This window comes from Acyrthosiphon pisum, chromosome X (genome assembly GCF_005508785.2).
Source record: "Acyrthosiphon pisum isolate AL4f chromosome X, pea_aphid_22Mar2018_4r6ur, whole genome shotgun sequence".
NCBI classification, from domain to species: domain Eukaryota; kingdom Metazoa; phylum Arthropoda; class Insecta; order Hemiptera; family Aphididae; genus Acyrthosiphon; species Acyrthosiphon pisum.
In genome coordinates this window covers 76,891,458-76,904,502 of record NC_042493.1, presented here as the reverse complement: position 1 = coordinate 76,904,502, position 13,045 = coordinate 76,891,458, and the positions used below count along the sequence as shown (strand labels likewise).

The following is a 13,045-nucleotide window of genomic DNA, read 5'->3' as shown; positions in this document are numbered from 1 at the left end:
TATATTAAATCAGTCTCCACTAAATAATCACCTGCTTCAATTAATTCATCTGACCTTGAAGACATATTTTACTGTTCGATTACACCATTCCAACAACACCACAAGTGAACCAAAACAGCGAATAAGATCTTTTTTAACAAAAACCGTTCATTTTAAAAATCAGTAAGTTATTTTGATATTATAATAGTTTTTGTGGAATACCAATGTTACGCTACCTTCATTTGTATAATAAAAATGTTTTTATGTAAAAGCAATAAATATTCACAACAATCACTACCTATTTACTATTTAACATTCGGTATTGCCTATTTCACTGAATGGCGATTGTCAATAATTATTAATTAATAAGAAATAATATATTATATTACATATTATATTAATATGTCTATGGTTGAAACTTGGTTTTTTAACAACCGGCATTTGGATATGGCTAATCAGATATCACGCAATCTGTTCCCGCGGGCCAGGACTTGATAACGATGACTTTGATAACGCGATTCTTCTTTTCTGCAGGTACAGTGTGTGTGTTGGTACAATAATAAGGGGCGCTGTTTGTATGGTATAAGAGGCCAGTCTGATAGCTCCTGCATAACGGACGGTGGCGTCGCGATGCGGATCGCGGACCGATTATCATTATTATTTGTTTTATCATCGTAGTCGAATTGTAATCTGAATAGTGAATACTGAATCACTTATAATTTACATTAATACTGCGATCGTTGTCGAGGCCGATTTATCGTCGTCCCGCACAAATTCTTCTCGAATACCGCCAGTCATCACAGAAACGATGGGAAAAAACAAGAAGGCCATCAGTTCTGACGACTCTTCCGAATTCAGCGACGATGTAAGTTTACAATATTGTGTTTTGGTTTGTGTTTGTTTACGGCCGTTTTACCTTTGTTTGTATGACTGTGTGTGTGTGTGTGTGCAGGATACAAGTTTGGCCAAAAAGAAGAAACGTTCCAAAGCCTCGTCGCCTCCTAGTCGCAGTTACAAGTCAAAGACCAAGAAAAAGTTGTCGAAGAAGACAATTTACGATTCGGATTCATCATCGTTGTCCGAAGGTGAGATAGCCTCAGATGAGGAACCAAAAAAGAAGCCGAACCGCAAGCGGCCCGGAAAGAAGTATGACATGTCTGATGATTCATCAGATAGTAGTGTCGGGTCTGAAATCCAAAGTCCAGTCCAAGAGATTAGTCAGGGTAAGTGTACAACATTCATATTAGTAGTCACTTGATAATTCGAAATTCAAGGGACCGAGTTAAAAATTCGATTTATTGAGGTTTTCGATTTACCGAGTGTTTGAATAATCGAGGGAAAACAAATTAATTCAAATTAAAGGGAGGTGAAAAATTTTATTATATATTACATTTATTATGACATTTTTCTATTATAAATTATAATTTACAATTATTAATTGACATTTATTCATTATATTATTATAATTTATGTATTAAAGAAATATGTTATTTTTTTTTTTAGTGATTATATATATATATACATACCTATGAACTTACATATAATCGCGTTTAAGGAAATTAAAATTATAGAGGTTCGTGGAAAAAATTTGAATTGTAGAGTGTGTCCCACCGATAGACATTTCGAATTATCGAGGGGAAAGGAATATATGTATTTTTTTCTATTTATAGAGGTTTTCTCAGGGGACTCAACGTTTAGTTCGATTTATGGAGTTTTTTGAATTATCAAGTAACTACTGTATAGACCCATTATTCATCACGTTATAATAACTCTTTTACCTATATGATTTAGTGTTTGATACTATGATAAACACTGTTAATTATGAGTTTACACGCAGAATTATTAGAAAATTTACTACCTACCTATATTATAGCCATATTTAACTTAATTGTAGTTTGGAATAAATATTGTATTTCACTAATACTTCTTTTTACAGGCTATTGTGATGACAAAAAAAAAAAAACTCATTCATTTCACAAAATTTTACTTTTATACCATACTTGCGAATAGCTTATTTAAAATCAATAAATAATCTTACATAGGTATACATAACAGTTAAAAAGTAGCTTTCAAGTAGAGTGACTTACAATTATATATATACATCAATGTAGGGGCAAGTAAACGGGAACATAAAATATAGGAAAATAAAATGTGTGGAATTAGTCTGTAGAAATTTATAACTCAGAAAAGTATTTATAGGTACCTCTTGGAAATTAATACACGGAAATTTCAAAACTAGAAAAATATTCTACATAAGGAAATTATTATTACTTAATATTATTTTCCTTTGTCAGGCATGGCACTAGAATTTTTTTCCAGGGGGGGGGGGGCAGAGTGGGGCAAATATTTTTTTTACATGGACTAAAATTGTTTCAACAAATGCTGAGATTATTTAAATGAAATATAAATATTTTCGTATCATATAACATAATATAGCTATTAGCTATTTAGTACGTTTTATATTGTATGCTCTAAACGTCTAAACAGATAATATATACAAACTTTTGAACAGTTAAAAATGTTTTAAGAATAATGTCAAACATTTTTTTTGTACCTTATGTCATATGTAAGAAAATGTTTAATCACAGACCTTCAACAACTATATTCATAATTATAACATGATATACAAAAATTATAAATTGACTTTAATGACTTTAATATTACATACCTTTGTGAATGAATAATTATGTTTCTTTTACTTACCTATATTTCATAAATAGAAATTAAAGGATGTGTTTAGTAATGAACAGATGAATTTGTTTCAATCATCTTTAATGCAATGATTTGGGATTGGGATACGTTTATTTGTTTATTTTTATCAAGTAATTAGTACTCAATAAAGGTAATAATAAATAAATAAAAGATTTTTTTTTATTTTACAAATTTCAAAACACATTTTATTGAAATTGTAGTACATTTTTTCCTCATTAGACAAATAATATAGAAAATAAATTATTATACAATCATAGGATTATCAAATGTAATAATCTAATTTTAATATTATTATTTATTCTCTACCTATTCAAAAATAGACTGTAAGTCAGGCGTTGCATGTTGACGCATTGATATGCTGCACCACCTTGCCACCCCTTGGCGCCGTGCGTGTCCTTTGTAAATACTTCCTCTAGGTGTGTATAGTATAAATATTGGAAAATCACAATCAATCAATTTTGTGTATCCTTTTTCCATAATTAATACAGTAATTAATTATTACTAGAGCAAAGACTTTCATGCATTGGCATATATTTTTTCTGGTTAACTTTATCATATGCTTAGTAAGTGCATGATATATTTCTCAACGTTTGTGATTAAATGCCTTAGTTTTTAGTGTATATTTTGATAGTTTATCAAAAATCAAACACATTGGTAAATATTTTTCATGAATCAAGGTCAATAATTATATTAAATTTGAATGAAGAATGAAATCTGTATTACCTGTATTATTGTTTTTTTATAAATTTAGGTACATAGAAAATTAAATTAAGTACCTAAAACAAATTAAAATAAAGAAAATATTTAAAGAAAAATATAATTGTTTAACTTGATATTTTATTTTTAGCACAGATTTAGCTTAAGTACTAACTTAATAAATTATTATATTAAAATATATTTTATTATATTAATAAAATACTTAAATAAAAAACTGTTTAGTGTTATATGAGCTGGTAATTTTATTTTTGGGACATATTTAACTGTGTATTTATTTTAGTGCATAAAATTCCTTAATCTAATTAGGTATTACCTATTCATTTTAAAAACATAATATTTAAACAATTAACACATTTAAATAATTATTTTAGATCTTCAATTTAGGTTACCAATTCAGCTATTGAATTGTATAGATCTTTTTAACGACTAAAGTACAAAATGTTTATAAGTTTATTACTTATAAATACCTGATTAATAAAATATGTATCAAATGTATGTGCAACCTAGTACTTATTTATGTTTGAAGGAGTATAATATAATTGTTTGAATCATTTACAATTTAGTATAAACATAGTTGTTATTTAATATTTTTTTTTAAGTATTGAAAATCAAACCTAAATACATAGTGAAGAAAAATTATAAATAGTTTACCTCTTTTCCATATGCATAGCTTTTAATGCAGATAGGGAGTTATATATATAATAATATTATATAACAAATTATTATATTTATACTATAATTCATTTTCAGAATACTAAAGACTAATAAGGTATAGATGCATAGAATTTACAATTAAAATAAACAATAATTTTAAAGGCCTTCTTAAAAATTCAAGAATAACCAATACCTAATTAATTATTATTTTCTTTAATTTTAATTTTAAACATAGTTGGTCCAAGATGTTCTTTTTACCTAAACGCTGTATTATTCCTATTTTACTACCACATCAAAGTATTTTTTAACAAATTTGAGTTAAGATTAAATGTTGATAATAGCTTTATAATTTTATTTAGCATTCCCCGACATAGTTTCATTACTACATTATTTATTTATAAATTCTATCTTAATTGATTGATAATTGTAGAACTGAATGTTAGACTTAGGTAACAAATATTTGGTTCCCATTAAATATTTTTACTTAATATATTATTACCAGGTTATGAATTTTTAGGTTTTTACAAATCTTTACTGAGCATATACAAATATATTTTAATTTTTAATTATTATATAATTTTAATTTATTAATCTACCTTTACAATTTTTTTTTGTGTTCAATTTGTGTTCTATTTTTATAATTATTATACATTTTTCATCTTTTAATAGTTCGGAACTTTTTCTAAATAAATTTACAAACAAATAAGTATATTTTCATTTGTTAAAGAATTTTTAATTTACATATTAAAGTATATTATGTTCATTAATTATGATTGGATATTTTTCTAATTCTAAATAAGTAGATAATTTCAGTTCTGAAACTTCTTCTGTTGTGATATGAACATATGAACTTCTTCTTCTTCTAGAGTTTAATATATGCGTTTTAATTGCTTACTTAATTACTGTTTAAATAAATTGTAATTCTATTATTTACATATAATATTTTATATTTCTCAATTTTCTACTATTATTCTAATAAATTGTACTGTACTTTAATGTTATAGAGGAAACCCGTATATTTTGTAATAAATAAATAAATACTGTTTATGTTTGATCAATATGAAAAAGATTGGACCCGAGGCACTGCCCTGTGGTACTTCATAAATAATTATATTTTTTTCACTTAAAATGCCTTTTTATTAACTATTCCACAGCACTACTTAGATAACTATTAAATGGTTTAAACCTTTTGAGGCTTGATATCTTTACCCCAAAAATAAAGAAACTTATTTTCAACAAAATTTTGGTTAAAATTGTAAATAAAAAATTCCGGCGCTAATGGGTTAAACAAACTAAATTATTGATTTTTTTTATATATAAACATATATTATTATTTACTAAAAATAAATTAAGTACCCTACTAATAACAAGTATTTATACAATTAATAATATCTGTATAAATAAAACAGTGAGCAGACTGAGCTGACTGACTGATCTATCAACACACAGCTAAAACCATTGGACGGATCAGGCTGAAATTTGGCATACAGATAGTCATTATGATGTAGACGTCCACTAAGAAAGGATTTTAAGAAATTTAAGAAAACAGCAGTGGCACCATATATAAAGAAATATCTAATTTAAACACACAACATTGGTTTTAAAATGCAAAACGTAAAAACTTGATATTTGGAATAGTGGTTCCTCAATGTTCTAGATGTGCAATAAAAAAGGATTTTCTGATATTCATATTTGAAAGAAGTGGTCAAACAGAAATCTTAAGATTCACAGTGGAAATTGAAACTTTTTTTTTTGTTTTTAATGGTTGCCTTTAGTTGCAGGTTATATGTCTTATATATGCAAATTATTTCACAAAACTAGGTACATTTACACCAATTTGTCCACCAATAAAAATAAAATAAAATTACCCCCACAATATATTAATATATAAATGTTAAATACTTCTAAGAATCCGGGATGATCAACTATGACTTCAATACTATTTAGGTACACTGTATAAACATTTTTTTCAACTACAAACATATACTAATATAGTAAAATAGGTTTTATATTATTGCCCACCTTGCTGTGTCCTTGCATATCTGATAATATACTGTTCACATAACCATCAGCGAGTCTCACAGGCAACACCACGCGGGATGGCTAAAAATTAAAATATAATATGATTTTGCTTCCATATGCACTGCGAATTATACCCAAAAGGATTTATTTAATCATAATTTTTTCCCGGGCAACACCGGGTTATTCAGCTAGTTTTGTATATTTGTATATGTTTAGACAGTGATGAATTAATTAATATACAGATTTGATTGAACATTTAATAATCTTATTTTACTTTTACTTATTTTATAGTTAGTGAATCTTCTGAAGATTCTGAAGAAGAATTCAATGATGGTTATGATGAAGAGTTGATGGGAGATGATGAAGACAGAGAACGTCTTGCACAAATGACTGAAAAAGAACGAGAAACTGAAATATTTAAACGTATTGAAGCTAGAGAAATTATGAAAACAAGGTAAAGTAAAATAACTTTGTTTCAAATAAGATATTATTTAACTTATTCATTTATAGATTTGAAATAGAGAAAAAGCTTAAACGTGCTAAAAAAAAGGAAATGAAAGAACAAAAATCTTTAGAAAGAAGTATGTCCTCAAACAGATCAGACTCACCATATTCAGGTTCTTCTATGCCCCTCGATTTAAAAGATCGTGTGAAAGAAAGAAAGAAAAATGTTGAAGAAAATAAAGGAAAAGGAGATAAAAAAGCTGCAATGAGCATGTTAAAAGCAAGACGAGAAGAAAAACGAGAAAGAGGTATGTTCAATTTTAATACCTATAAGAGTAGTAACAGTTAGCATTAAGAAAAAATAAATATTTGTTATATTTTTGTATAAGAATTAAAAATATTACCTTTAAGATTTGAAAAAAAAAAATACTATTTATTCTTTTCAAAAACTGTAATTTGCTATTTAAGTTTATTCTAATGATACCTCAATACGAATTTCTCAGTTACATTCTATTTTATTTAATTGTCATTACGAATAGCTATCATTCATAAATAAATAAATAATATTATTTTAATTACAATTTAAATCATTGACTTACTTAAAGAATTAGTAAAATATTAAAAAAATTCTTAAAAATAAACAACTCACCAAAACGTTTAAACAATGGATTAAAACTGATTATGATTACTGATTAGTAATCTTTTAACTGATGAGTTGTATTTGTTCTATTATTTTAGAGGAAGAAAAAGAAAAACAACTTAAGAAAGATATGGAAAAAAAAGGAGATGACGATGATGAAGAAACTAGTGACAAACAAAGTGATCAAAATCAATCCAAATTAAAAGCTTCCGATATTTATTCAGATGACAGTAATTCTTCAAGTGATACTGATTCAAGCGAATCAGTTAAAAAAAGTCGTCACTTTTTTGACTCTGATTCAGATACCAAGTAAGAAATATATTAAAAAATTAAAAATTAAAATCATAGTAATTTTTTCAATAATTTTAGTGAGAAAAAAGTACATTATATTACAAAACGAGATGAATTGAATAAAATTAGACTGTCAAGATTTAAAATGGAAAAGTAATCAACCATTGAAATATCTATCTTTTACTATTCATATTTACTTGATATGCTTTTTTTTAGATTTGTGCACTTGCCTACATTCGAGAAAACTGTCATAGGATGTTTTGTTCGCATTGGAATCGGCAATTATAATGGAGTTCCGGTATATCGGGTATGCTTTTATAATCTGATTAGTCTGTATAACATTTTTAATATTTTTACCCTTTAAAAGGTTGCTGAAATTTGTAATGTCTGTGAGACAGCTAAAGTGTATCAGTTAGGAAGTACTCGTACTAACAAAGGATTAAGACTTAAGTATAAAGATATATATTAATTAGTAATAAAGTTATATTTTAGTATTGTTTATATGGTGTTGTTTTTTTAGGCATGGTACAAATGAAAAAGTTTTTCGTTTGGAATTTATAAGCAATCAAGAGTTTACAGAGAGTGAGTTTGTTAAGTGGAAAGAACTCTGCCACATGAATCGAATACCATTACCTACTCTAGCTGAACTTGAAATTAAAGTGAGAGATATTAAAGCTGCTCTGGCATATCAATTCAAAGAAGAAGATGTTGAACAGGTATTCAATTTTATTATTAATGCACATAAAATATTGAAATCATTTTGAATGAAAATATCTTTTAGATTGTTCGAGAGAAAGAGCGTTTCAAAACAAATCCCCATAACTATGCAATGAAAAAGACTTCATTAATGAAAGATAGAGATGACGCACAGGCACTGTATGTATTAGATATAAGATATCGTTACAATTTAAAAATGTTTGTTTGGGTTTTAACAATAATAGAGTTAAAAAATTAGATTTTAAAAGGGTTATACCATATCTCGTTTGTTTTCTTAATTTTACTGCAACCTAAGTTTAATATTTTGGTATGTTAGACAGTTATGATTTGGTATTTGGTGATTTAGGTATTTGACACATTAAACATCTGTGAAAAAAAAAATTGTTCACTAGTTTAGTTTTAAACAACTTGAACAAAAAAAATAAAAAAATTTAATATTTCTTAATTCAGAGCAATAGAAACATATAAATTAACAAAATGGGTTTTTATGTATAACATTAATTTTTTAGAAGATAATTACAATGTAATCCAAATGTATAAAATTAAATCTAAGATAATATTTTAACATTAAGTATTAGGCAAGAAATTGGTTTTCAGTGTGGTAGCCCTCAATTGGCCTATAGAATCTTTGGCAACAAAAAATATATCCTATAATATAAGAAATTATAATTACATTTTACATAGGTTAATAATTATATACAATTTTTACTTTAAACAAAACAAAATTAATACAAAATATTTTTAATTTTAAAATGTAATTTAGGCCACCATTAATTTATCAAGTTAAGGCATAAAAAATTATTAGTTTAGAATTTTATAATACAATCGAATCCGCTTAATTGGGACACTTCGGGCGGTGACCTATTTGTTCCCATTATCCGACTGTCCCGATCTACTGAATAATTTTACATACAATACATTCATTTGGGACTGTCAGTAATGTCTCCATTAAACGGGTTTCCAATTTAAGCAGATTCTACTGTAGTATGCTTTTTGTATTTTAACATCATATCAATGAACACTTTAATGAATTTTTGTTTACAAATAGTGGCAAAGTAGAAGAAGTTTTGAAAATTGAACAGCAACTATCAGATTTAGAGGAGCGAGCCAATCATTTAGACAAAATGAGAACAAGCACAATATCTAGTATAAGTTACATAAATGATAGAAACCGTAAGCGGAATGTCGAAGAAGCTGAAAAGGCTATCTTGGTAAAATACTGTGCATAACAAAAAGCCAAGATATAAGAAAAATTATATTGTATTTAATTTTTAGGAGGAACTCAAGGCTAATAAAGGGAAAAAAATTGACGACCCATTCACTCGTAGAAGTACTAAACCATGCATGAAGTTTAGAGCAAAGCCAAATTCTGCTATCGACGGTTCAATTGCATCAGAAGTTGAAGAGTCCAAAAATATTATTGAAACCAATGACATTAAGGTAAGTAAATAGAAATTTGAATTTTTTCCTAATACCATAAGACACTTAAATTATAATACATTTTTATTTTCTTAGAATGATGGTAGTTCATCTAAAAGCAATTTGATGAAGGCAGATGATTTATATGCTGTTCATGACTTTGATATCGACTTAAACATACAGTTACCAATTTAGGTATACTTATTTATATATATATATATATAAAGAAAGTACTTGTGAGTTATTTTGTAAATATATTTAAGTAAAATAACTATTATAGAACTGTGACTTGTAATTTGTTGTGTATCGATGATTATTTTTACTTAAAAAATGTAAATTAGATCAGCATTTACTTTGAAATTTATGATATTCTCTCATACATTTCATTCTTTTAGTAAATGTACTTAAATATCTGTTATATATATTTATCAAAATTAATTATTAAATAGTAGTAGATACTTAGTTTAAAGCAATTTAATTAATGTAAATCATATATTGAGTATGATCACAATATAAAACTGATAAAATTATTAGATTTATTGAATTTTAAATGTATCATTAATAAATACAAAAAAAAAGTAACATATTTACTAAACTAATTGTTTACCCTTTTTATAGGTAATAAGATATAGTGTTAGGTTAACTGTAATGACATTAATTTTTATTTTAAGGAATTTAAAATGTTATTAATTAAAATTTAACATGTATGATACAATGAAACACATCAAATGTAATATTCTAATAGTATAGATTAAAAAATCTCATAGTTTCTGTAATTATTGCGTCAACTTATTCAAAATTATATTTCCCTATAATTGCAAAACATTTTAATAAAATAAGTACAGTATTCGAATTAGTTAAAAATGTGAAATTGGGTTTTATAAAAATAAAAACATTTTATTGCATTTTTCAATTCCCATACGACATGAAGGTGTATTTAATACCTACATTATATTACTAATAATTCTAGTTGAATTTCATATATTTGAGCTTTGACAAATATAATTGTTGAAGAACTGTGTTTTCATGATTAAGGGGAAAGTTGACTTAGGTTTCTTGCAGCAATTTCTCCATACCTATTTTTTTTGTTGATCAATTGTATAGTTGACAATTATAACTCGTAGATAATTATAAACATTAGTTGATTACAATGTCAAAAATATCAAATCTGTTTTCACTAGCTCTCACCATAAATAGTTCCTAATAACGACATTAGAGACTAAAATATTCTCTATGTTCGTATTAACTAATTAGGTAAGTCTATTGATGTTAGATTGTATTTTGAAGCTAAATATATTTCTTAATAAAAATACAAAATTAGAATAGTAAACTAAGAATGCAACAAAATAATATTGCTTTAGTATGATAACAATTAAATGTAGTGACCTACTTTTAAAAATCCACATGTGGGTATTGTATTTTTTCTTGTATCAACTTTTCTTATTATGTTATTAATAACTTTGTACCTACAAATAATTTTTTTTATCTTTATATAATATATTATACATTTTTTTTCATAGGAAATCTGAGTTGTATTACGTTTATTTCATTTATTGTGTATAAATATATTTTTGTTTCTGATCTACTATCGAGGTTACTTTCTGTGACAAATAAAATATGAAATATGTTAATATTATTACATTGTGCTATTTAATGTTGTATGGTTTTTTTATTTTTATGTTGGTATCTTACAAGAAATTTTTCATTTAGTATGCAGTGGTATGTTACTTATAATTTTAGAAAAAATGTATTTCAAAATTTAAAAAAAAAAATAAAAATTGTACAACAGAAATACACAATGGTTCTATATAACTCTTCCCAGCAGTTATCAATCCAATTTTTTTTTCTGAGAAGCTAGCTTCCTGTATTATAATATTGTCTTTTCCGAAAGTCGTGTGTTTAAATGGTTTTGTGTATACATTTTTTAAAAATATTTTTGTCAATCTAAAAAATTATGCATCATTAAATTGAATCGTTAAATTGAATGAAATTACAGTACAATTTTACATTACATATTCAAATAATGAACAATTGCTCATAAATATTCTAGTTCATCGTTTATAATAAGATGTGAATGAATTAATTTAAAATTAAAAAAATAGCCTTAAATTTCATTTGATATTTAATTTTTCAAATTTTTTTTGGTCAAATTAACATCTCTATTGTCCCATTTATTTATTTAATTTAATTAACAGACATATATCCAATATACAATATAATTATTATATAACAGGGTTAATAATTATAACAGTAGTAATATTTGAAAGGTATTTAAACTTTTATATAGTCAACAAGTAAAAACTAATAATTACATGATTGGATTAGAAATGTATAATATGAGGTGAGAAGGGTATTCGTTTCCAAGACGCATCATGCAGTGAATTGGATGGTAAAAACGTATTTTGTGGCGTGTAACAGGAATTCAATGGGAACAGTTTTGTAAGGAGAGTGAAAGGTCTTTGAAATTTACTTCTCATAGAAAAATGGGGTATCAATGGAACCAATAATCAACTTATTCAAAAATGAGGAGTTAGTGGGGTAACTGTAAGTTAAGGTGCTTAAACCAAGGTGGTGAAGGTCATTGGAATAATCAAGCTGAGAATGTTCAATACCTAGGATAAGACCTACAAAAGATAAGAAATAGAATTGAACTAGTTCTTACTCGAAGGCACTGTGTGCTATGTGTGGGACCTTAACACTAAAGAAGTTTCAACAATTGAATGCACCAAGGAACAATAAATATTTTTCAGAGGCTATTTAAGGTAAAACTCAGATGTCACACGATTTAAAAAGCCCAGATCTTAAAATAATTAACAGCATATAAACTCGATGTGTGGGTGGAAGTCAAGGGTAGGTATTAGGATAGTACCTAGATCCTTCAGGCAGGCAACAAAGGTGCTAGCCGTTACATTAATTTAAGTGGTATTTAATTATTGAGTGGCTCCAACTGAACGACATGTAATTAATCTTGTCAATGTTGAAGTGTAAACCAATAAATTCCAACCACATACCTAACGAAACAATTCAATTAATTTTGGAATGCATGTCAATCGGACAAAGTTGTGATATTTAGGGTCAATTTTAAGTTATCCATAAAGATGAGAAATCTACACTCTTGTTATATTTTTTATATCATTGATAAACAAGGTGAAAACTAAAAAGTATTAACAATAGTGACAGACTTGTTTCCAACGATATCGACCCATTGAACTCTATTTGATAAATATGGGCATATCCAGGATAATAATGGTTTCTTCTTTTAAATTTCTTCCCAGAAGTTTAATCTACCCACAAACATTCTTTTATATATATACTAGCCGACCCGTCACAGCTTCGCCCGTGATTGGTTGTTAATTTGGCTTTTGGACGATGATATGTGTAATTTTTTATTCAATTTTATCGTTTAATGTGATCGGCAAGTAAATATAAAAAACAGTTAATGAAAACGTA

The 13,045-nt window shown here is 26.4% G+C and overlaps 1 protein-coding gene across 1 annotated transcript; it reads left to right on the top strand.

Moving 5' to 3' along the window:
* Nucleotides 1-634: 634 nt before the first annotated feature.
* LOC100162144 (RNA polymerase-associated protein Rtf1) lies at nt 635-11,387 on the top strand. Its single transcript, XM_001943258.4, has 13 exons — nt 635-844; nt 932-1,202; nt 6,376-6,538; nt 6,595-6,836; nt 7,267-7,477; nt 7,538-7,612; nt 7,676-7,766; nt 7,827-7,909; nt 7,980-8,175; nt 8,241-8,335; nt 9,225-9,387; nt 9,452-9,616; nt 9,692-11,387. The coding sequence occupies exons 1-13, from the start codon at nt 788-790 to the stop codon at nt 9,788-9,790; spliced, it is 1,911 nt and encodes a 636-aa protein (XP_001943293.1). The 5' UTR covers nt 635-787; the 3' UTR covers nt 9,791-11,387.
* The last annotated feature ends 1,658 nt before the right edge of the window (nt 11,388-13,045 follow it).

Coding starts and splice junctions, on each gene's coding strand:
- LOC100162144 (XM_001943258.4), top strand. CDS start 788: ATGGGAAAAAACAAGAAGGCCATCAGTTCTGACGACTCTTCCGAATTC. Junction 7,478..7,537: donor GACTCTGATTCAGATACCAA/GTAAGAAATATA, acceptor CAATAATTTTAG/TGAGAAAAAAGTACATTATA. Junction 7,613..7,675: donor TCAAGATTTAAAATGGAAAA/GTAATCAACCAT, acceptor GCTTTTTTTTAG/ATTTGTGCACTTGCCTACAT.